Source organism: Tripterygium wilfordii, chromosome 9 (assembly GCF_013401445.1).
Source record: "Tripterygium wilfordii isolate XIE 37 chromosome 9, ASM1340144v1, whole genome shotgun sequence".
Classification (NCBI taxonomy): domain Eukaryota; kingdom Viridiplantae; phylum Streptophyta; class Magnoliopsida; order Celastrales; family Celastraceae; genus Tripterygium; species Tripterygium wilfordii.
The window spans coordinates 11,278,775-11,304,762 of NC_052240.1; the positions used below are offsets into that span (position 1 = coordinate 11,278,775).

Sequence of the window (25,988 nt, forward strand, 5' to 3'; positions counted from 1 at the left end):
TGATTGTCAATTTATCTGTCGATAATGTGTTGCAGGTAGTAGTTTAACAAACCCCTCAATTGTAAAGTTCAAATTTTGAGCAGGTAGTAGTCATTTAGGACTAAATTTGTGATGCTTTTGGTTTAGCTATTTGGGGCAATACTAAACATCTGTGTAATTAGGGTTGCGACTTGTGAGATTTTCTATTCTCAGTGACATATAATTGCATATGATCTGTCAATCCATAAGCTATTTTCTGGTCTTGCATTCCTTGAGGAGTTGAAATTAAATGGATCCGGATGGGGGATATAACAAACGCTACCATCTCTATCCCAACTCTAAGGAGGTTAACTTCATTTGTTTGTTAACACTATATATGTGCAAGTATGTTTGTGAGTCAACGTTGATGCAGAAAACCTTATATACCTAAAGGTTTCAAGTTTCAACTAATCTGGCAATTGATTTGCTGCTTGATAACTTGTCGTCATTAGTCGATGCATATGTAGATGTGCAAAGCATGTGGATGCATTTGACAGTTAAATGCTATCAAGCAAATCTTTTTAGCGGGATCCGTTTTGCCAAAACCTGAAAAATTACGGATAAAATCTTGGAGGTATCATCTCTTTCTCTTTACACCGCTTTTATAGAGAATTTTTGCATGCAGAATATTTTGTATTCCTTTTCTTTTAGTTCCTTGCTGGATTGCTCTTGCGTGCCTGCAAACAACTGCACGAACGTTGGAGTCTTAACAAAGCATTTAACAGAGAACTGTCTCAAGGGCATATCTCGCAATTTTAGTAAGGATGTCAATCTTTCCCCTAGATTTGATAATTTGACTTTCTTGGAGGTGAATACAAGGGTTATAACGTATAAGCGACACAAGCTTGGCATTGATGGGAATTTTTCAAAATTCACCTATTCTCAAATCTGTTTCATTCATGAGGTAAACTGTGTATTCCAAACAAGATTTGAGCTTTTGGTTTTTGAAGGCTAGTTACAGAGTTTTTTTTATCAATTCTTGTTGCAGAGGAGATATATGCTGGAACATGGATGAGAAATCCTTCACCATAGGGTTTGAAGTCTTCCCTCCGAACATGTTGCCTTCGGTTTTGTCATGGACGCCCGCTAGCAATTTTTTTGTCAAATATTTCTTGAAGATTGCTAAGGTGCTGGAGAGTATAAAGATACATTGTTCTGTGCATTTTATGAATGGCCAAAACTTTAGGTTGTTAACTGATTGTAGCTCAAGTATTTTGTCCTGAAGAGCTTGCAAACTGCTCTTTTTTACAGTGAGATTGAAATAATAATAGTGTGGTTGCCTAATATCCAAGCCGTGCAGTTATCTAGTAGCTTGGTGTTTTCACATTGATTATGTTGGAAGAGCCATCTCTTTTACCCATTTTCCTATTTTTTCTTCTCTGGTTTTCTCTTCATTTTTATTGTCCACCCTGTTCATAGAAGCTACACCACACCATCTCTATTGACATTTCAATGATGCACCATACATTTTTATTACACAAGTCTAGCATATCCAAAACCTAATTCATTCTCATTTCATGAAGAGGTTCTTTACTTTTAAACACTGGAGAACATGAAAATTCACATTGTCAGAGACTGAAATGAAATGGAATGCAGAAGCAGCCATGGAGACAATCACAATCTTTACAAAAACCAGGCTAATTGGGAGCATAGAAGAATCAGATGCAACAGACAAAGCACTTAGGCATCCAAAATTTGCTAAAAAAAGATCCTCAGAAATGATACCAAAAGAACATTAACATCCTCATAAATGTATAAAACATATGATTTATTATTGACTCACAAGAAGATTGCTCACCAGCTTCATATGTGCATTCAAAACATCACCTACATAGCTCTTCTTATCCATCTGTAGAACTCTCCATCCCATTTTCATCATTAGTAGAGTTCTGAGTACCAAATACAGGACCCCATATCTTCTCAACCAATTGGATTGCCTTCTGATCTTCTCTTGTTAGATCAGTAATCTTTTCTCCCCTGCTCCCAGCAGCCATGTATTTCGTCCTCAATGCAAGGATTGCCGCCTCCAAATTTCTTCTGGGAACTTCAACTTTAAGCCAGTTCTTGAGTCATTCCGGAGTACTCGATGATTTTATCCAAGAATGTAATCTGATCATCTACATCATCTGATAACCTTTCAAGAAATCTCTTGGCGATGTCCTGGGTTCCAATATTATCAGTTACAAATATTTTCTTGACCAATTCAGGGACCATTTGCTCAACAGGTTCTAAATCATCAATGTCTGAATCATCACTACTGTCCAGGTACGTCACTTGAAAGTCATCCATTAGCATTTCAAAATCCGGTTTTGGAATATCGACTTGAATCCAGTTCTTGATGAAATCATCAATGGCAACTTTGCTCTCAAATGGGTATATCAGGTACTCAGACCTATATTCAATCATGAGGCTCAAGAATTCATACTGACGATCTGGGGAATCTCTTGTACTTTCGAGAAATACGTTCACTGCGTGTTTTTCTTCTTCCTCTTCTAACTCTCTTTCATCTTCTCCTTCTTCTTTATCTTCTCTTTCTTCTTTATCTTCTACTTCTTTTTCATCATCTCCTTCAATGCCATCATCTTTTCCATCATCTTCTCCTTGTTCTTGTTCTTCATCTTCTCCTGGTTCTTGTTCTTCAGAAGTGACAGGATCTAGTTCACTCATCGGGTCAGAGTTTTCTTCTTCTTGGCTAACCATATTCAATCAAAGGGGGGCAGCAGTACTCTGATTCTTGAAGCAAAGGAGGGAATCCCGATGTCAGGTTAACAGAGGAGGGAATTTCAGTTACGAAATTCGTGGTCAGTTAGAATTGCAAGTACTTGGCGGTAAGTGGTAGTAGTACACCATGTCATACGGATATGGGCCTACCATTAGTGGGTCCATCTACAAATACGGATATGGGCCTAGAGTTGATAGTCGTTTGCGTTCTAACAAGAGAGCAAGAATGGATGGGAGGTCAAGGGATCAAAAGAACTATTTACATTTAAGGGACCAAAAGAATCTAATGAATTTAAAGGATCTTTCATTTTAAGGATCAAACATGGATTTAAAGGGCTTTACATAGAAATTTTCTTTTTGTGAGGTTAAATTCTCAATTTTTCGAGGATGGGATTGACATACAAGGTGTTAGTACATAAATATAAGTATGAAATTCGTTGAATAAGTTGAATGACGATTTTTGATCATTATGGGTATAACATCATACAAAGGTGAAAATAGAAAATGTTGACATTTTAGTTTGCCATACTTGTTACATACCACAACACATAAGTAGCTAGGACCTATTAATTGCATGCCTTTCTTTGGCTAGCTCTTCATTCTTGCTCCTCAAGTAGTTGAATATGGTGCATCTTCATTGTTGACTATTGAAGCTTAGATGTGAGAGAGAGAGATCTATAGATATCAATCGATGTGGAAGAACAACGATCGATCAAGATCACAAAATACCCAATTCAAAGCCTCAATGACAAGTCAAGTTGATTCAACTCATCCTGGACATTTTCAGGCCTATAACCATAACTCCAAGAACCAACTCCATCTTTAGGAGGAGGTACATGGTGCACAAATACTGCTTGACCCGGGTTTCTAACATGGCTAGGATCGCTCGTGGAGGTGGATCCCGACGGAGAATTCGATCCCCCTCTCTCATGTGCCCTAACTTCTCTACTTTTCTTGGCCAGGGTTCGCTCAAGCTTGTGTGCATTTTGGTGTCCACCAAGTGCTTGTGAACTATAAAACTTTCTTTGACAATAACTGCAAGAGAATACTCGAATCTCCGATGTGGGACTATGAGTCATCGATGATGAAGAAGAGGAAGAAGATTGATCAAGAACAAGTTCTAGGTTTGGCCTATTATTCACTCCCAAGCTTAGATTTAGAGATGTGTTTGGTTGGAAATCCATGACCACACAAAAGATAAAAGAGTAGTGACTAGTGAGAGTTAGTTCTTGGGTACTAAAGAGTCAAGTACTTGGAAACAAAAGAGTGTGAACTAGGGAGTGTAAGATTAGGGAGTAAATATATAGAGGAGTAGAAGGAGATTGAGACATGTGAAATGCAAAGATCAATGGGGAATCAAAGTGTTTGTTGACTACATTAATGGCAACATTTGAAATCCTCGTCACTCTATTTGAAAATTAAAATAAAATGAAAATAAAATATATAAATATATTAAATTGTGTGTTTCTCTGTCTGTTTTGTACCCTGAATGTTGTTCTACTTTTAAGAATCAATCTACACACATCTATTCATTCACAGTAATGATAGGAATCCGATCGAGTAACTGGTATTTCAGTTATCTCAGCTGTTGAGTTGTACGCGCATGATTTCATATGCCTCATGTATGACATGTACTCATGAATTCACTTGGATGCTGTGCACCCAACTCAGTAGTTGAGATAACTGGGATATTAATTGCTATGATATTTATCATTTTCGCTTAATGATAATCTAATCACTCCACTTTTAATTAAAATGAAAGTTAAAGTCAAAGAAAGTTGAGATCATGCACTTAATTATCAAATTTCCTATCTAGTTAATTTATAATTAACAAGATCAAACATCTTGACTAGACCAAACATGCAATCTGATATGATAACATGGACAACAGTCGATGTGTTGCCACAAAATTGTACAGTACTACAAGGTGCACTGAATAATTAACAGTACTGCTATAGAGATTATAGTCCAACTACACTGAACCCATTTTGGACTTATAATGGCTACAGCTGGGATGGTTCCTAAATTAGAGACATCCAATATTTAAGATTGTAGTTCCTGTTCATGGAGATTGCTTAATGATTAGTTACTACATTTGTATATATATTCTCTCAATATCTGTGTTAGATTACTGTTCCAGAATCCACAGGCACTTAAATAATCAATGCATTTGAACAGTTTCAGCCCATGAAATGAGACCACTCCTTTCGGCTTTTTGGAGGAGCCAATGAGATTGGCAATAGCCTGATTTGTTATTTTTCCAAGTTTAGTGTATAAAACGTTTTAGGTCGGGAGTTTGAATTAATCAACTGAGATTTTTTTGTCGTGGAATCTTGATTTTATGGGTTTGTTAGTTATCACACTTTCGGGCTCTTACCCTCATAGGTTTCGATCCACTCTCACCTGTAGTTAGCATGGTGCGGGTTATTCTGACGATCCGAGATATACGCCTACTCAATTGTTCATAAGGCATGTTGAATTGAGTGGTTCCTCAGTTAACATATAGAGAGAAGGGTACTTAGGTAACCGAAACTCGCTACTCGCTAACATCTATTACTACTCATCACCCTCTAATTGAAGAAAAGACATTGAAATTGTGCGTTGTGACATTCATATATAGAATCATAGTACAAACACATGATGCCACGATGGATGACAGCAATCTTGTCTATCTATCTATCTATCTAATCATTCATTTTAGTCGGAGCCCATATTGGCAAACAATCCCATAAATTAAAATAGTTAGTGTTGGAAATTGAAACGAAAAGATGTTGATTCATTTTTTGTTGTCCATAAATAAAGTCATTATTGGACCCACCACCTTTACCTTTCATTGCATCCATGTGTGCCACCAAGGGTTGTGACTAGCTACTTCACCTTCTACACATCACATGTATATGTATACATGCGAATATGTGGCGCAATGTTAAAGTCATTGATGTAGAACAGATTGCAGCTGAGTTCTATGAGATTTGGAATCGAAAGCAAGGGTTTTTGACCCATGCTCACTAAAATGGCATCGGAGGTCCTTTTTGGATCCATAATATATCAAATCAAAACTTGTTTCTGGGTAATCTCAACGTGGGGGCTAATAGTAAAGCTGTTAGGCATCATTTTTGGCCTCAAAAATGGACGTTTTGATGGGTTTTGAGTCCTTTTTGTATATTTTATATTTTTGTCGGCGTGTTTCAGGATTTTCCTTATTTTGTTGCTTTATTATATTTTAGGGTTAAGAATTATTATATAAGATTTTGTAACCTCCTTTGAGATGCAGCTTTGAATAAAATAAACACACTGTTTCAGGATTACTCGTAATTTATTTGTTACCCAATGTATATATTGACGACGATCATACCTTACTATCAGTTTTCATTCTGTGTTTGTAGTAGTACATCTAAAGGTCTGTCAATGTATATTCTGTCTATCCTTCATCCCGTCACTACGATAGATTTGTAAACGAGAGTTGTTTACTATATTATTATTTTGACATTAATTATCGACAGAGACTAGCACATGAGACATGGTATTTACTATTTATAATTAAAAAATGTATCAATAAATAACTAGAATGAATGATATGTTGGACCATGATTGTGAGATCATAAAATCCTGCAGGTCGGCTATGATTGCGCTGGTTCTTGTCTTGTTAATCACAGACACAATACCAACCAAGAAAAACCACAAGCTGTTTGGGTTAATTTGCTTTAGTCATGTAAGCATGGATTCCTAAAGTATATATGGATATTGATTAATTCTTATTCCTTTGTATATTCAATGTTATACATAGCAAATCTGTCAATGGAATGTGTCCCTTTGTACTTTGAAAACCCCACAAGATGTGAGTACTTTAGAGAAGTAGAGAGATGATTGGTTCCAAGTACAATAATTAGTAGGTTTACTCAACTTTTTTCGTATCGCAATAAATTATATAGTATGTGGAGATATTTTTCTTCTTTTTGATGTATTATTCTTCCATCGGGTTTGTATTGGATTGGATAAATATGGTGTGTATTAACTTGCATAATTTGACGCGAAATTGGCAAACAAGGCCCGTTGAACTAACCAAATCAATGCTTATATTCATCTTTAATTAAGATTGCACTTGTGTTTGGGGCTTGCGTATTGTTAAATAATGGCTCATGGTAGAAGAATTACTTAATGCCTAAAAGTTCTAAGGAAATGGGAAGTTGTGCGAGAGGAGAGAGTAGCGTACCAATCGAGTGATGTGAGTTTATTTATTTTTTTGATAAGCCACAAATATATATCAATAAAAGAGCAATACAGCAGGGCATCAAGGAGATGGCCTGAGAGTGTTCCACTACAATTTGGAGCAATATAAAAAGAAAAAACCCAAACAAGAGAGAATAACAGGATATATATATAGTTAAGTTCGGTAGCCTCTGATTTAGACAATCAAGTGAACCAATTAAGGCAGGGCTTGCAGTAACTTGTGGTAACCAAAGTCGAGAGAGGATGGTATAGGGGTATAATTGTATTTTCGGATACCTATGTAGCTTGTATAAAAGGGTATAAACCCTAACCGATTAATGTATCTTATATTGAAAACGACCGCAAACTCTGTGGACGTAGACATTTTATCAAACCACGTAATTTCTTGTGTTCTTCTTTCTCTTTATTACTTTGATTGTTCTGTGTGTTACGCTCTATTATATATGGTTGTTTTCGAGAACATGTTTTACAACATACGTCCCAAATGATGAACACTAAATCAATCAAGAGATATCCTAAGAAGAAGGTGTAGTAGTGTACATGTTTTCTTTGTCGGATTTCACAAGCACTAACCAATTATGTGGCTTATGGAGGGGAAATGACAATATTAAATGCAACATCTTGTGCCGCTCAAAAGACTACACACATAATGTGTCAAGATGACAGTCAATCCAGTCTTATGATCTACCATTCAATTTAGTGATCGAGAGAGCCATATTGGCAAACAATCCCACACAAAAAAAAAAAAAAAAAAAAAAGTTGTTTTGGAGTTTATTATATTTTCCTTGTCCATACTACATATAATGCGCTCCATGGACCCATCTTTCTTTGCATGTATGCCACCATGGGTTTATTACATCACATCCATATTAGTCACATGCAACCAGGGATTTTTAAGCATATATATTTATACAAGGAGTAGGCTTCACTGATCCCGCATGTCGGCTATGATTGCGCTGGTATTTGTCCGTTATTCACAAACAACTCTGAGGATAAATAAAATGACACATATCATATCAACATAACACGTGATATGGAGAAAGAGAAATGTACGTCTAGCTTCCAAGAAGGGATGTACATGTTCTTTTGTACTTTGAAAACCCCACAGGACAAGAGTTGTGATCTTCTTTTTTTATCGTGTGCCACTAAAGGGAGACACATAAAGTATGAATTCAATACAAAATTAAGGGGTGTTGAGGGTGTGCTGTAAATAAATTACAACAAATCACAATGTAATATCAAATGGACGGTCAGATTATATTTGATTGAATCGAAAGGCTATTATTTTGTAAGTCAAAATATTAAATCGGAAGCACTAAAATTATGAACACTTATCATTTTGGATATTAAATTAAACAGACATTTGTTTGTTTCTCTCTCTTCAGTATTCTCACAGTGCAACACCAACTGAAGGAAAAAAAAAAAAAAAAAAAAAAGCGCCCAAATTTTGTTATTTTTTCATCCCAAGCTGGACGAGCTCTTCGATGGCAAATCGAGGGCAAGACGATTTTCCTTCTTGGCTAGGAGCTTGTCCTTCTGTACCGCCCATTCTTCAGATCCGACGATTACATAGGCTCAATCACCTCATTAATCACACCTTTGTTCGACTCTAAAATTTTCAGTCTAAACTTTTTTTGAGAACTCTTGTCCGGATGGATCATCAAATTCAAGGTCCTCCCGACCCCTTCCTGCATCGCAAAAGTGTATTTTGACTTCCTTCGACGCTCAAGCGAAAAATCTCGTGAGGCGGCATCATATTTGAATTTCCTTGCCATGGGTGTGTTCTTGGTGGAGCAAGAATCAAGAGAGACTGCCATGGGTGAAAGCTTGGTGGAGGAAGAATCGGAAGAAAAATATTTAATTAGAGAGAAGCTGATTTATTTATTGTTTTGGGCAGAAAAAATTTTTAGCCATTCAATTTGATAGATTTAAATTTAGCCATTAGTTATATTACAGTGTGGTCTGCTGTAATTTATCCATTAGTTATATTACAGTGTGGTCTGCTGTAAATAAATTACAGCAGACCCTCAACACCGAAACAAAACACTAGCATGCATGTTTCATTATCTAAAATGTTGCACTAATGCCTTCATTAAAAACAGATGAGAACTGAGAGAAAAATTAAAGCTAAAAAAAACTGAATCATGCATTGAATTAATTGCACCAAAATTAAGTTTCAGTTGATCAGTAACTCAATTTGACGTACACTAAAAATTAATTAAAATCCCATATTTTTCACCCTCCCACAAACCAACAGTAACAATGGCAGCACTGTCACCAAGAAGAACAGTAGGGCTAGCCATTCTACTAACCCTAGCTTGCACAACAATGTTACTTCCAGTAGGGCAAGCCAAGTATTTTCCGATCATTTCCATCCGCGGCGCCGGAGGTTGCTGGAAAGCAGTTACAAGTGTAAAAGGATGTGCTGTGGAGGTTGTGACATCGCTATTGAGTGGGGAAATTGGTGTTGGACCTGCCTGTTGTACTACACTAATCCACATTGAAGACAGTTGTTTGTCTAAACTGTTCCCATGGAACCCATTCATTCCAAAGCTAAAGGAATTTTGTTCACTTAGAGCAAGCTTAGTGCAAACTCATGGTCAGTTTGTGGCCGTAAAACCGTGATTTTTGTAGGGTTTCCAAATACAAGAGTTAGTATTATCGAACCCAAACTCGAAGAAATTAAATTCAAGTGACAAAATCATTATAAATAAATTGAAGAAATTAAAGTGACAAAATGCTCATCTATGCTTATGCTATCGGCTGCTCTGGCCTCTAGGTCTCCTTAAATCGCAGTATTTCTTGACAGAATCAGTTTAAAAATAAGCTTAAATGTAACAAATTTAATTACATTAAAACTACTTTTAATGTTGAAATAACTTCTCACTGAACAGAAAGAATTTCCCTTTAAAAGCTAGAAAAACTGTTGCAAGCATCAAATTCATTAAGACCCAGAATAAGTAACTCCAACTTAAATAAATTTGAAATTCTATAAAAGCCTACTCTACTCTCCCCTCCTCTCAAACCTTATCAAGACTCTCTTGTGTTCAATTCCAATGGCAGAAGTCTCCCCAACAACACTTACTATGCTACTAACCATAGCTTTCATGTCCATGTTTTCCCCAGCAGGATTAGCCCAGTTTGTACCTCTCCCTCCCCTGCCTCTCCTGCCTCCTCTGCCTCCCCTGCCTCCCCTGCCACCAGGTGTTGGTGCTAACCCACAATGCTGGTCATCACTTGCATCTATACAAGGCTGCGTCGTCGACATCTTCAAATCATTCTCCAGTGGCAAAATTGGATCTATTGGCCCTGCCTGTTGTGATGCCATCACACACATTCAAGCTGATTGTTGGCCTAAGTTGTTCCCATCAGACCCTGTCTTCCCAAAAGGGCTCAAGACCTTTTGTGCTGCACCTCCCCCGCTCCGACCGAGCATCGCCAAGGAGTTGGAGTCAGAGCTATTGAAAGATGTGAAAGAAATCAAACAATGTTGGTCGTCTATTACAAGCATAGATGGTTGTGTTGCAGAGATTTTTAAGTCATTCACGAGTGGAAAAATAGGGGAGTTTGGTTCTGCTTGTTGCAAGGCAATTAGTGGAATCAATGACAACTGCTGGTCTCAGATTTTCCCTATCGATCCATTCTTTCCTCCATTGATAAAGAGCAAGTGTGGTACAAATTCAGGAGTAGCAGCACCACGCCAGTGAAATTGAATAAGCTATGTACTACAATGATTAGTTTAAGATAGAATTAAAACAGATTTGCTAGGGAGAGTAGCATGGGAGGCATTAACATTCTTCCTAAGTGTGTTAGCACTATTGTTTAGTACTCTTGATTAATAAAAGTTTTGTTTTCTAGCTATACAATTTTCTCCTAATTTTTTTGGTATAAATAAAAATGACTTTTTGTTAACTGAGTACCTTAAAACCAAATGTAAAATACATAAAATTTTCGATAAATTATAAATAAATATACTATCAACAAATTTAATTTTTGTAAAACTACAGATAATATATTCTAAGGTTCTTAGGAAAAAATAATATATTCCAAGGTACTCAGAGCAGTCCAAAACAACAGATAAATGATAAAACAAATTCAAACAAATTAAGCTGAGCTCTTCTCTCACAAATTTTTTTTAAAAAAAAAAAGAAAAAAAAACCACCTTGGATGGGGAGAGCAATAAATTTCAAAATCAAGACACAAAAAATAGACACTAGAGCTGCTGCAATTGGTCTTCAAAGGCTTTGAGCATTGATGAGTCCAATTGGGAAGAGCTGCTGCAAGCTTTTCTCTTAAATCTTTCCTGAAGTTGCCTTTGGAATCAAGTCCGCGAAGAACACCCGATTAATCCTCATATAGAACACAACCTGCATGCATATAGCAACATAATTAATCATCTTTCGTGACAAATATGAGTAGGGCTGGGATTTTCAACAACGATCAATGCAGAAGACAAGGAGAACATAAAATACAGGGATGTATTGCTTGATTTGGTCCTCCGTAATCTTTGAACCATTTGATCTTACGACGAATGCAACGGCAACTTCACCTGCAACCTCATCTTTCATGCAGAAACCCAGAATTATAAATATCCAATCAATATTAGGTTCATTGCATACATATACAAATTAATATGTAAGTTTTTGTTGATCATGTATATACATATGTATCTATATATATATCACATGCATGCATGCACTTACGGTACAACAGCAGCGTCTGAGATATTTGGATGGGCTACCAATATTGGTTCGAGCTCTGCCGGAGCAACTTGGAACCCTTTGTATTTGATCATCTCTTTTATTCGATCGACAATGAAGATATCGTCGTCGTCGTCAATGTAGCCGATATCTCCTGTGTGTAACCATCCCTCTTTGTCTATGGTTATTGCTGTGGCGCGAATCACGGTCATCCAAATAACCATTTGAGATGAAGACATATAAAGTCGTTTGAATCAGGCATTTGTCGACCCAAACTTTTGAGATAAAGGCTCGGATGATGATGATGATATACTAATTTTTTAGAAGATAATTTAGAGAATGTGATGCGGAGTGTTTTTGCTAAAACAATGGAGGGGATAGGAAATTAAGTGTGCCTTTCATGATCTGGCATTCTGGCTCCCTCTGATGCAAACCTCGCCGGCTTGATTTCGCGGTAGTGATGCTCCGGTTTCAGGGTCAACGATCTTCATATCTGCATTCCTTACCACAATCCCACATCGACCTTGAAAAGAAATCAAACCTAGTATAATAAAGATTATATTAGCCCAGAACCAACAACCAAGTGAAGAAGAACAAACTGGTAAGACAAGAACCAAAAGGACAACCAATAACTGATATCTTATTTCACATGAACAAGGGATACTCAAATGTCTAACCACTTGACTTACTACAACAAAACACTACTATAAATAACCATAATAGAAGACTCTAGAACAGACTCAGTAAAACATGCAACACGACACTCAAAGCCAAAGAAACACACATAGGATAATGAACAGACTCAAACGGTTCTTTCGCAAAGGCCAAGCACATTGACAATACTCCTTTCCCAAAAAATCAACTTAAGCTTTCAACAGACCTGATTTATCTCAAACGGTTCTTTCGCAAAGGCCAAGCACATTGACAATACTGACCCTGCCTCTGTCATTCCGTATGCCTGGATAGGATGCTCCGAAGAATGCGAAGATGAATTCCAGGCAATTTTGGACCAACAGCATGCATGATGACATCGCCTTGTTTGATGCCCAATTTGTGAAGGCCATAGACGACTTTGCGCAATGTGAGTTCGACGTCCGCGTAACTGTAAATGTGGCCGCTACAGCCATCGATTATTCAAGGGTTGTCCTTGAACTCTGAGATTTTTTCAAAACAGTATGTGTGGAGTGGGAGGTGGTTTGGGATGTAGACGTCATGGAGTTTTGATCTGAAAATGATTTCTTGGTTATTTTTGGGCTCCATTTTTAGTTTAAATTTTAAAGAGTTGGGGGTTTGGTTTAAGGCTTTAAGCTACTCATTCCAGTAATCAATCTTGGTAATTGATTGATATAAGTGTAGGAGTCTACAAAATCTGATGTGCATCAATTAAGGATCATAATTGATTACTAGCATGATTTATACGTTGGTGAAGGGAGCTGGTGAATGGGACTAAATTGGCATTTTGTAGCATTTATGTGATTGGAAAAGTTATTTCCATATATGGATTTTGTCGGGTTTGGTGAGTGGTAGTAGAAGAGTTATTAAGACCAACAAGTCCTTTGCCACGTCGGATGAAAGCCACCACTGCAGATGGAAAACTACCCAAATCCCAAACCCCTTGGTGAGAATAGAACCTCAAGATCCTGGGCAGACAACCTGACCAATCAGGCTATCTCCTATTCTCAACTTAAGATGTAGTTTCTATTTTCTAGAATAACACATTGAGAGTATTTAAATACAGAAATAACATAATAATATATTTAATTACCAATATAAATGCGCCATTGAGAGTAGTGGCGTAGTGCATTCCAACAAGACTCTACTATTTCTTTTTTTATTTTTCTATTCATTTTTTAATAAATTTATATTTAAAAATATAAATTCATATGCATTCTTTAATTGACAATGTGAGAAATTATGGTCTAACGATGTGAGAAATGTGTCATATATATATATATATATATATATATATATACCTGGGGTTTTAGTTCGAAGCTTTCCATGTCCATGTCCCCAGCATACATGCAGACAATTTTCACAAGCCAAGTCAACACCGAACGAACAAACGCCAGCGCATACTACATAACAATTTTCAGCCATGGATTCTTCAACCAACGCTCCAAACATCAAACAAACGATGATCAGTGCACTAGTCACTTTCATTGCCTCCATTTTTTTTCTTGCTTTTCTTTCCTTGAAACTGGAAGATCTCTATAACAAATGGGCGCAGAATGAGAATTCCTTCTTCATCCCATGTGGTTTATATAATGTTGATTGGTGTCTGGTGAAATCTCACAACCACCAACCACGTATATATGAATATATCTCATGTATATATATATCTCCACTAATCTCATCTAAATTAATGAAATAATACAATAACCATATTTTTTGGCACATCAATACTGTTTTAACGAAAAGCTGGTATAATTGCATAAGCGCTAACAAGGGTGTGTTTAGTAAACATTGCCGCATTGGGGTATGATTAAAGTTTCCCTTCCCCATTTCCTTGAGCAATTCTTAATCCCATTTCCTTGTTTACAATCCTCGAAGCCCAGGCTGGAGGCTTTGTTTGCATTAGGATAAGGATAAAACCTTTTGGGCCTCTTTGTACAGTCTATCAGCCCGTTTCTGGCGCTTCATCGAAGCCCGGTAGGTTACCTTAAGGGCCTAGTCATTATTGGGCTTCATCGCTCAAGGAAAGGCCCAAGTTAGAGGCCATGTTTGCATCAGGATCAGGATCAACCTTTTGGGCCTTTTTCACCGTTGCAAAAGCCCGGAGGGGTACGACCAATAAACCTCAAACGGCAGCGTTTATGAAAGACGAAGGTGTCTGCTCATTGCAATGTAGTATTGTTTCTGTTTGGATGAACGGCTAGTTTAACTTGGCGTTGGAAATCGAATCCCGTGTTTGGTTGCAGAGAAGAAGAAAAAGAGAAGGTAAAAGGAGCAAAACCAGAGAAGCTTCAATAAATTATAATGCAAGTTGTCATTCTTTCTAAAAAGAAATGAACATCACAATTGAATATCCATAAATTTCAATTCTTTTTTGCGGTTCAAGATTTACCCGCTGACGTTATTCCGAATAACGTCAACGCTCATTTTACAAATTAATTTCAAATTGTGTTATATTGCTAATTAATTATTTAAATAAATTATTAAAAAAAACCCTTTGCAGTTCTCTACCATCAAGAAACTATAACTAATATTTATAAAATTAATTTCAAATATTTTATGACATGAAAAATTAAACAACTAAATGGATCAGTTAGATATATAATTTTAAAATTAGCAAATTGGGCTTTAGTAGATAACGTAATAAACTCCGAAGAGACAAAAAACCATGTGATTTGCTTTTTATATGTATGTATGTATGTGTGTGTGTATATATATAATATATGCAAAAGATTGTTAAGTAAGTCAACACTTATTTACTGATAAAGATAGTTCTATTCTTTGTCCAAGATCGATGCTTTGGAAATTAAATATAATATATTATGATGAATAAAAAAAAAAAACTTAAATAGTGTAAATTAATCAAGAAACCCATGTGTATTGGAGAGAGTGGTATCATTTCCTCTCTTTGTCTCCACATGATCTTCAGTGTCATGAGAATCAAGCATACCATCATTTCGATGCAAATTTGAAGGAAAATTTAAATTGATTGCCAAAGTAGCAAGCCACAAAATCACCACCTTATTAATATATATACACACACACACATATATATATATATGAAAGCAATGTTGATTCAAAACCAATGAAAATTGGTTAAACATATATATCAGAGATTTGTTAAATGACTTAGGAAACCATGAGTAATTTTTGACATTCATATACATGATATCTCATAGAGATCTCGAATTCGAGTATCCTCATCACCTTTCTCTGTATTAAACAAAAAAAGGTTCAATCACCATCCCTTATAAAAGTAGTTTAGTAAAACTTCGATAATATGCCAGTTCTACTTCAATTTTGTAGGACAAAGTGCTACAGGTATGTGAATTGTCTATCTCTAGTACTGTTCTGCTGCACACAGATACATATGTTATTGAGAGAGAGAGAGAGAGACTATTGCTTATGGGGATAGGTTAACTTGCAAGTGTGGATGTGTCCTTGGGGCATGCAGAGTGAGCAATTGATATATACAAATTGGTCAGAGAGAAATATGCCCCAAAAGGATTCTCTAATTCTACAATCTACACCATGCAATTGACAACACTTGGACTCCGAGCCCCCACTTCTCTCTCTACATATACATATATATATATATGTATGTATATATTTTTTTGCAATAAAAAATAGCTAATTTGACCTGTCTAAGAGGCGTAGACCCTTGTGCACAAAACCCATCATAACGAACCTATGGCTATGGGATCAAAATCCCATCTTTATGCCCAAAACAAAGGAGAGAGAACAATTAATTAAATGAAAATTAATTGCATTGAAAAGAGAATCACAGCTACAATATATCCACTGACAATCATATTTACTACTGATTAAGCCTATTCCCTATCAACCAAATAGAATTCACGTTGATAAATGACAATGAGGGGGTCTTAAAAAGTTAAAAAGTTCTTGTGTTGTAGGACCCACTAATATAATAATATTCAATTTCAATTTCACATTTGGTCATTTAATAATAATATTTGTCTTTGTTAAGTTAGGAAAATGAGTAATCACATGCAGATTTCTCTGTCAGTTTACAGATAATTTTTTGGTGAAAAATCTCACTCAAAAATGGTGTTACTTGTGATTGCTTCCATTTCTGCAGCATAGTCAGTAGAGTTAATGCCGTTTTAACCTCATTCACTGTCGTTTTCTTAGATCTTGAAGTATCACCATCATTACTTTTCTCTTGTTTCACAGTCTTCACGTTTTTTTTATTGCAGTATATTATTCAGATCAAACATTATAGTGTAAAAAAAAAGTAAAATAATTCATAACCACTCAAAAAAACGATACTCTGTAATTCACTTATGGCCAGGCCGGCACTCCAAGCCCCAATATAGGAGAAGGAGAGGACCCATATAAAAGTAAGCCAAGCCAACCAAGCTCCATGATATATTATTTGCCATTTGACCAAGCAAAAACGACCCTGAAAAATATAATTTCTATATCCATTCATTTATCAATGCTCCGGCAAAATCCACTTTTCTCTCATCAATGCTCCAGCAAATTGTCATTTGTCTGCAGTTGATCAATATATGAAACCCAAAACTCCAAAAACTGTTTTGTCTTTGTCACCCCACCATTGCCGTTCTCCTTGTGTACTTATTAGATGATTATATCCTCATCCTCCTCCGCCAGCCAATCCCTCCTCCCATATCAAAACACTTCCCTTTTCCCCTTTTATGACCAAGTTTTCTTTTCCTCTCTAGATTAAATCTCATTTTCTACTGACCCACTTGAAAATTCCAATAACCCACTTGGTTTCTCTATAAATTTAAGCAAAACCCATCAACAAAGAGACTCAAGACTCCACCTTTTCTCTCATCCACACCACATCCTCCTCAACACGTTTCCAGGTCGATTTCTTCAGACCCACCTCAATATTCCAAAAACCCACATGTTTGTCTATAAATTAGCCCACAACCCATAAACAAAAAATACTCAAAAGACGACTTCGCCTTTTCTCTTCTCCAAAACCACATCCACCTCAAATTTTCCAAGATCAATTTCTACAGTCCCACCCCCCAAAACCCATCAACAAAAAGGCTGAAAGGCTCCACCTTTTCTCACAACACTTCAAAACTAGAAAGAAAAAAACAGAGCAAAATGAGAGAATATTGGACTTCTCTAGCATCGCTACTTGGTGTACTGGCCTTCTGCCAGAGTCTCCTCCAGGTTGTGTTTCCACCAGAACTCCGATTCGCAACTCTCAAGTTCTTCAACCGGATCTTCCACATGTTCTCCTCTTACTGCTACTACGACATCACAGAAATCGACGGTGTCAACACAAACGAACTCTACAACGCCGTACAACTCTACCTGAGCAGCTCTGCATCAATCACTGGTAACCGATTGAGCCTCACTCGAGCACTCAATTCAAGCGCCATTACTTTCGGTCTCTCCAACAATGACTGCATCTTCGACACCTTCAACGGCGTCGTTGTGTTGTGGGAACACGTGGTCACGCAAAGACAGTCGCAAACCTTCTCTTGGCGACCTATGCCGGAAGAGAAACGTGGGTTCACTCTCCGAATCAAAAAGAAGGACAAGACTCTGATTCTTGATTCCTATTTGGATTACATAATGGAGAAGGCCAATGACATCAGACGAAAGAATCAGGACCGTCTCTTGTACACAAATTCCAGAGGAGGATCGCTTGATGCGAGAGGGCATCCATGGGAGTCTGTACCGTTTAAGCATCCGAGCACTTTTGATACTCTGGCTATGGACCCAGTCAAGAAAAAGGAAATCATGGATGATTTGAAGGATTTCGCGAATGGTCAAGTTTTTTATCAGAAAACAGGAAGGGCTTGGAAGAGAGGGTATTTGCTTTATGGTCCTCCTGGTACTGGTAAATCAAGCATGATTGCTGCCATGGCTAATTTTCTTGGTTATGATATTTACGATCTTGAATTGACAGAGGTGCACAACAATTCTGAGCTAAGAAAACTCTTGATGAAGACTAGTTCAAAGTCAATAATTGTGATTGAGGACATTGACTGTTCAATCAATTTGACTAATAGACAGAAGAGCGGTAATTCCAATTCCAGCTCAAAGAATTCACACGACCCCGAAATGGGATCCGGGTCTGTTGGCAATGGTGGTGGTGATGATGGGAACAATAATTCAATTACCCTTTCTGGTTTATTGAATTTCACTGATGGGTTATGGTCTTGTTGTGGGAGTGAGAGGATTTTTGTGTTCACAACCAACCACATTGAGAAGCTAGACCATGCATTGCTTAGGAGTGGAAGGATGGATATGCACATTTTCATGAGCTACTGCTCGTTCCCTGCATTGAAGATCTTATTGAAGAACTATTTGGGTTATGAGGAGGAAGACATTGAGGATGAATTATTGAAGGAAATGGAGATTGTTGTTTATAAGGCAGAGATGTCACCAGCTGATGTTAGTGAAGTTTTGATAAAGAACAGGCGCAATAAGGACAAGGCAGTGAGGGAGTTGTTGGAGGCGTTGAAGGAGAAGGCAGAGAAGAATTTGAAGAGAAAGGAAGTGAGGGAGAGGAAACAGAATGGTGTGGAAGAGGAAGAGGAAGAGGAGGAGCAGGAGAAGAGGGCTTTAGAGAGTCCTAAAGAAGGTTGTGAGTTTGAGGAGATTAGTGTTAAGAAAGGGGAGGATGTTGATGCTGCTGCTGATGATGATGAGAAAATCAAATGATACAAGTAATGGTATGTTGGGTTCTAGTTTTGCTTTCTTCTTAATTTGCATTTGTGTTGCATATGAAAAGGGGATATGATTTGGTTCTTTTTAGAGTATTGAATGAATCTTTGAGATTTTCTTGATGGCAAGTGGTATTGTTAGGACAATGTTATTATTTCCATTTTCTCCCCAAATTTTAGTAATATCCATGATCCATCATATGGATAGATTCAATAATGGAGTTAATATTATTAAATAGTTAGAAATGCTAGTCAGGCTGGCCATTGAGACATATTATTTTTTCCCCCTTCAATTTTGCTCATGCATATGCTTTGCCGACTTGGAGAGGTTGGCCTTCCAATTTGAGGGCAATTTAAGGGGGGACCCAAATGGCCAAACTATTGTTTATCAAATCATCAAATATGGGAATTAAATGACTTGGTACAAGAAAAGGAATGGTATCATGACAAATGTAGACTATCTTGTTATGTCGCTATGAGATTAAAGCTCTTTTGTCATTGTATAATAATGTAACACTTTTTCAAGATTGCATTATATATGAGTTAAAGAACATTTGTTGTAAACAGTTGTATGTGAGCTACGATTGAGATTATTGTCTAAAACTTTTTTTTTTTAAAAAAATAAGAATGAAATTATATAATTTTGCTCTTTGAATATCCAATACGAGTTTAAACTCGGAAGGTTAAATCTACTCGTTAATTCCCCACCTAACGAATTAGTTTTTTTTTTTCTTAGGTAAATACCCACTTGATGAATTAGTGTGTAATATCTAAACTTTAGACTCTGAAACTTAAAACTATAAATCTTAAATCCTAATATGAAAATGACTAAAGCAAATAACGTAAGTCTAAAAAAGTAAAGACGTCCCACTGGAGAATGATAGCTTTAGACGTGATATTATCAACTACTGCATGATTTGGGCATATCATGAAATGCAAGTCTTTGGAATGATGATTTAAGGAGAGAATGAAAATTGAGGTCTAGGGTTTAGAGAAAAACTTGTCATGTCTCTTTGAGTTGTTTCTCGAACATGGTACTTTGTTCAATTGTGCTATATGTGAAGATGTGACGTGGCTAATGGATAGAATTGAAGGGGGGTGATTTGGTAAAATTATTGAAAAAAAAAGGAAAGCAGAAAGAACCAAACAAGACCAGATTTAGATTTTGTGTTGGGAAAAAAGAGAAAAGGCTATTGGAAAGTCTAGTCTTACAATTGAGAACAAGTTTGACATTTTGTGATTGTTTCATAAAAATGAGTTGGAAAGTCATTTTGGTGTTTGTCTAAAGGCATGGCTGGACGACTTTTTGCCTTTAAGTTGTGGTGGTGACGAGGGACAGCTTGCAAAATCATGCATTTCTAAACCCTAAATTCGTTGTAAACATGTGTAACTTTCATACATTTATTGTTTGGTTGCCCCCTTTTTTCTACCGCCAATACTATTTTCCGTGGAAAGCTTGTATTCACAAATGAAATTGGAAGGTAAATTCAGTGATTCAAGCCCTACTTTTCCAACTAATTTTTTTTGGGAAGATTCCCACTTATGAAAAAAATTTGGGGCTGCCTAGCGCTAGAGCCGCCCCTGATCTCTTAAAGTGTGTTTGGATTGAGGGATTTGGAGGGAAGGAAAAGGAAGGGAAATGGACTTTTCTTCCAATTCATTTGTTTGGATAGTTTATTAAAAATTAAGGGGAGGGATTTGAGGGGATTTGGGAGGAAGATTTCATTAAATTTTTGTTAAAATTCTCTCTCCAAAATGGAGTCATTTTGAGGGAAAAGATTACTAATTAAGTTATTTGTAAGTTAAATATCTATTTTACCATTGTACATAATATTTTAACATAAAAAATAAGGATAAATTAGTAAATTAAACAATTTTTTTTCCTTCTTTTTTTTATCTATCCAAACATATGTGAGGGAAAAATAGTCCCCCTTCCCCTCCCTTCCCTTCTCTCCCCCTCCCCTCCCTTCTCTTCCCTTCCCTCCAAATCCCTCTATCCAAATACACTCTTAAAGTCTCATTCTGTGCAGATGTGACCTTCTAAACAGTTAAACATTCACCATTTTTCTCATGGATTTCACTCTTCCGTTGTTACTCTTTAGAGTGTGTTTGGATTGAGAGATTTGGGGGGAAGGGAAGAGAAGGGAGGGGAGGGGGAGAGAAGGGAAGGGAGGGGAAGGGAGACTATTTTTCCCTCTCCCATGTTTGGATAGATAAAAAAAGAAGGAAAGAAAATTTGTTTAATTTACTAATTTATCCTTATTTTTATGTTAAAATATTATGTACAAGCGTAAAATAGATATTTAACTTATAAATGACTTAATTAGTAATCTCTTCCCTCCAAATGACTCCATTTTGGAGAGAAAGAATTTTAACAAAAATTTAATGAAATCTTCCTTCCAAATCCCCTCAAATCCCTCTCCTTAATTTTTAATAAACTATCCAAACAAGGGAATTGGAAGGAAACTCTATTTTCCTTCCTTTCCATTCCCTCCAAATCCCTCAATCCAAACACACTCTTAGAGTTCAAGGCACCCACAACATCCTCTAGACTCTAGAGTAATCATCTGTCCACCAAGTTCCAAGATGTCTAGAAGCGTCTCATAGGACTTTGACAATGAATGTAACAATATCAAGGCCTTATTCTCATCCTTTTACTCAACCTCGATGTTCTCCAAGTCTAAGCACAACTTCTGAACTCGTCAATATGATCTTGCAAATATATACCCTCTGCCATCTTAAGCGTGTATAACTTTGCCTTGAGATACAACCGGTTTGACAGATTCTTGGTCATGTACAGAGTCTCAAGTATAAGTCATATCTCAACTGTCGACTTCATCTTAACCACCTCTCTTGGCACCTTATCACTAACACTGAGAATCAAGGTATTGTACGCTTGCTTGAGCACCTCCTTCTCGTTCTCATCATTCATAATGGCGGACAATTTTGATTCTCCGCCAAGTGCTTTATCAAGGCCAAGATTTCCTAGATGAGCCAACATCTTCATCTTCCATAATCCGAAATCATTCGACCTATCAAAGTTCTCAATCTCTACTTTTAAAGCAGGATCTGTCATCTCAAGCTTTCTACTAGCACCTAGAGTGCACTAGCAAAGACTTCCACAATTTATAAAGTAACCCTTTCCAAATCAACCACAACAACTTAGCCAACCAAGTTTCAATACCAATTTGTAAAGATATCCACCCAAGCAGATTAAAGGAACACAATAACCAAACAAAGTATAACAACAAAGTAAAGAATATGAAAGAATTAAGAACAACACATAATTTATTATGGTTCGGAAGCAATTTGAGATTTTACGTCCAGCAATGATGTTTTCAGTCAACTAATGAATTTGCAAGATGATTTTACAAGGAGTTTTCTCTCTTTCTCTCTCGTAAGACTAGACTACAAAATAATAATTTTTTCTCTATTTATAGCAACCTTAATTATGACAGGGTTCTAACAATATCAATTTTATTCAACTCGAACCACTTCTCACATTAAATTATAAGGAAACTGCACGTCATGAACTGCTTCAAGGATTTCGTTGTCCCTTTTCTTTTGATTAAGGTAAACTTGTAACAGAATTACCAACAAGAGTTTGTTTGGTTGATAATTGATTGGATTAGACCTATATGTGTTCAAAATTCAATTTCAACCGCAATCATAATTCTCTCTAGTATTAAAAAAATATATTAAAACATAAAAATCTAGTGGATATGATCAGTTGGTCCAATCAAAAGAGGATTCTGACCAATTCAAAGCCAGACAACAATTCAATGGTTCTCTCTCAATGTTGAATTTATTGCAGTCCTTCAACTTTAGATTTGATCAAATGTTCTCTTTCAACTTTAACAATATGAACAATTAGAGTGCAATAATATCAATAGGGGTGGACCTGGTAATCAATCAAATATTGTAAGGTTTGGCAATGCCGATCTAGCATATATATATATAAAGACATAGAGTGAAGAAGTTTCTGATGTTGGGAGTACCAAACATGAAATCTTGTAATGACAGGGTGGGCATTTGCCTAATGTGGACCAAATAAATTGGCGTGTGTCAGTGTGGGATTGATTCTTTCAAAAGTACAATGTACATTTTTTTGGCATCTAGCTTGTGCATGTATAATTGAAGCACAAGTAGTTGTCATGCAATATATGAAAAAGTACCATACATATATGTATATATATACACAACACAACAAAACATATTGATTTTTGTTATTACACTCATCACACATGCCATTGCATTTGAAGAAGGACATGCATATATGTATTGTCTTGTTGGTTGGTGTTAAGTTTGGCGCAAAGTTCAATTTTTCGTTCAGGCCATATTACCCTTGCTCGAGGAAAGCATGGGTCCGACTCGTAATTTTTAGTTGTAAAATAAGAATTCTATTAGGTTTTGTGTTGGAATTAGGGTTTCCTTCTCTTTTGTTTGTGTAACCTATAAGAATTAAGATTTGTGCAACTTTCCAGATAGTGAGACAGAGCCGTCTAGAGTGAAAGAGGGTGTGAGAGTCTAAGAGAAAGAAACTTGGGTTAGTTGTTGAGTTCAAGAGCTTATTTCTTTTGTAATCTTCTTCATATTAGTGAAATTCTTCATTGTTCGTCCGAAGACGTACGAAGACAAGTTGTGTCGAACCACGTTAAATCTTACACTTTCTCTCTCTTTTGTTTCTCCATATTTTCTATATTTGAATTTTGTTCCTTTAATTCACTAACGGTTGGCAATGCAAGTTGAATAAATATATGTTAATTTCGTTATTATATGGGAGACCCCCCAAACAACCACAAAACAAAATGTAGTGCTGAATTCAATTTGTTCTTTTTCCAAAAAAAAAAAAAGTGAGAATAAATTCAATGGTGCGAGTTTAAGATAGAGGATCTTAGAACAGAGATCAATTTTTGACTAAACATGTACTAGTCCAAGATGAGATTGCTTCCAGGAATATGGTCAAATGGGAATACATTCTTTGGTGATCTTCCTTCCCCAGTTGCTTGAAAGATACTTATTTACAACCCCATTGGTTTTGCATAAATGATAGGTCGACCACGATCTTCAAGCACCGAGTAAGTCAAGGTGTTTAGTGGATACTCACTCTCCCAAACTAAAGAGGTTATGAGTTCTCATAGTGGGGGAGGCGAGATTATTTCCTGAGGAGAAAAATCGTGAGAGGATAAGAAGAGGTATCCCGGAGCTAGAGGACAATACCTTGGATGTGAAAATCACATTGACAGTTGGCATGATTGGACCATTCAGCTAGCCTCTAATTTTGAAGTTCCAGATTCTGTGGAGGGAGTTCAAGGGTGTACAAATGGCGAAGAGTAAAAAATGCTAGAATCTTAAACAATGAGGTATATACTACGTACACACATAAAATGCTGCATGTCAAAAGATTAGATTCTTTAAACTCATAAATATAGATGGAACCAGAGAGACTATCTTTCTTTCTGGGTATATGCTACATATATATATATATATATATATATATATATATAGGAATTCTCACATAAGAGTCTAATGTAAGGGTATAAAATAAGGGTCTATATTTGCATCATTGATTTGAAACATATGGGAACCAAAGCAGTAGACCCCACTTGTCATATCATTCATCCATACCATTAAAAAGAAACCTTTATTTTATACTCTTACATTACACCTTTATATGAGAATTCTTATATATATATATTCATAACAAAAATAGAACTACATATTTGTTCCCTAAAAGGGTTTTGCTTTCTTTTTGTCAAAATCAACATCTTGAGTCGCAAAATTCACGTGGTGGATGGAATTGGTGAAGATTTTTGTCTAGAAGTTGAAAAGATTATTTAATGCAAAAGGACGATCCAACTAGACTTTAGCACTACCCCTTTTCTACCTTAATAAAAAAGGCCAAAAAAAAAATAGCAACTAAAGTCTTATTCCTTATGGAGAAGATTTTTCACATGCACACTCGTAATTTAATATAAATAACAAAAAGTACAATAAAAGTGAACACCGCACATTTTCTGTGGAACCCATCATCTAAGATTGAAAACAAATGTGTAAAGTTGATGGTGCGCATGTAAGAATTGCTTTAGTTACATATATGGACAAAACATAGAGGCTACAAACATAATCATATAATTGGAGACCAAACAATCATCTTTATATTCTTACTCATTTCTAAAAAAATGAATATTGGGCCTGGCTTACACAATTGTTTATGGAGTTTCTAGGCCCTGAGGCCCATACACCAAAAACTTAGTATTAGCTCACTTTATAATTTATAGTATTGAGAAATGATAGCCTCTTCTTCGAACTCTGCTCCTCTTGCCGCTCAAATTAGCTTTCACCATTCTCTGGGGGCCTGTGTATACTTGCAATCTCAATAACTCCTGCTTCAGTTCGTGTGTCCGGATGCAGAATGATAAGGTAGAAGCTCAATCGTTCACTTAGCCCTGCTTTTATAGAAAATTTTCAAATTCATTTTCTAGGACTGTTAATTGCGGTATTTGATGCTTATTTGTCTATTAAGAAAACGCTGAAATTTTTTTAAAAAAGAAAAGGATTGGGATCCTCAAATCTCAGTCTGCTTGCAGAGAAAATCTATGAGTTTTCAGCTGGTGTGCAAGAACCCCTTTTTTTATTTATAATTTATTTTTTCATTCTTCTTTTACTATTAGTTACTCGATTTAATGCTCAACGTTTTTCGTTGCTACGTAAAAATATGGTCTTTCTCTGTGTGTTTCCACATGCACATATTTATTATACTCCCCTTTTGCCTCGCCATTACAGCTTAACTGAGTATATAATCAATATTAATAAGTTTTTATTAGGGATGGCCTAAAATATTGGGTTATTCTTGTGTTAAAGAGTAGCATATGTGTTGGATTCTTCTCTATTTGGGGCTTGGTTTTGCCCTCAAGGGCCATTGCATATTCTGTTGAGTCTAGATCGTTTTCAAGGAATAGAAAGAGCA

At 36.3% G+C, this 25,988-nt stretch overlaps 3 protein-coding genes and 1 pseudogene across 3 annotated transcripts; 2 read left to right on the top strand and 2 right to left on the bottom strand.

Moving 5' to 3' along the window:
* Window positions 1–3,398: 3,398 nt before the first annotated feature.
* LOC120004901 (zinc finger protein 2-like) lies at window positions 3,399–3,923 on the bottom strand. The gene has a single exon (XM_038854244.1). The coding sequence runs from the start codon at window positions 3,921–3,923 to the stop codon at window positions 3,474–3,476; it is 450 nt and encodes a 149-aa protein (XP_038710172.1). The 3' UTR covers window positions 3,399–3,473.
* A 6,132-nt stretch (window positions 3,924–10,055) lies between these two features.
* On the top strand, window positions 10,056–10,676 carry LOC120006032. The gene has a single exon (XM_038855910.1). The coding sequence runs from the start codon at window positions 10,056–10,058 to the stop codon at window positions 10,674–10,676; it is 621 nt and encodes a 206-aa protein (XP_038711838.1).
* Window positions 10,677–11,261: 585 nt separating this feature from the next.
* Window positions 11,262–14,309, bottom strand: LOC120006033 (annotated as a pseudogene).
* A 2,294-nt stretch (window positions 14,310–16,603) lies between these two features.
* Window positions 16,604–19,269, top strand: LOC120004945 (AAA-ATPase At5g57480-like). The gene has a single exon (XM_038854307.1). It carries the CDS (start codon window positions 17,445–17,447, stop codon window positions 19,014–19,016), a length of 1,572 nt encoding a protein of 523 aa, XP_038710235.1. The 5' UTR covers window positions 16,604–17,444; the 3' UTR covers window positions 19,017–19,269.
* Window positions 19,270–25,988: the final 6,719 nt, after the last annotated feature.

Bases quoted from the DNA above. Each gene is read 5' to 3' on its own strand.
- LOC120004901 (XM_038854244.1), bottom strand. From the start codon at position 3,923: ATGGATTTCCAACCAAACACATCTCTAAATCTAAGCTTGGGAGTGAAT.
- LOC120006032 (XM_038855910.1), top strand. From the start codon at position 10,056: ATGCTACTAACCATAGCTTTCATGTCCATGTTTTCCCCAGCAGGATTA.
- LOC120004945 (XM_038854307.1), top strand. From the start codon at position 17,445: ATGAGAGAATATTGGACTTCTCTAGCATCGCTACTTGGTGTACTGGCC.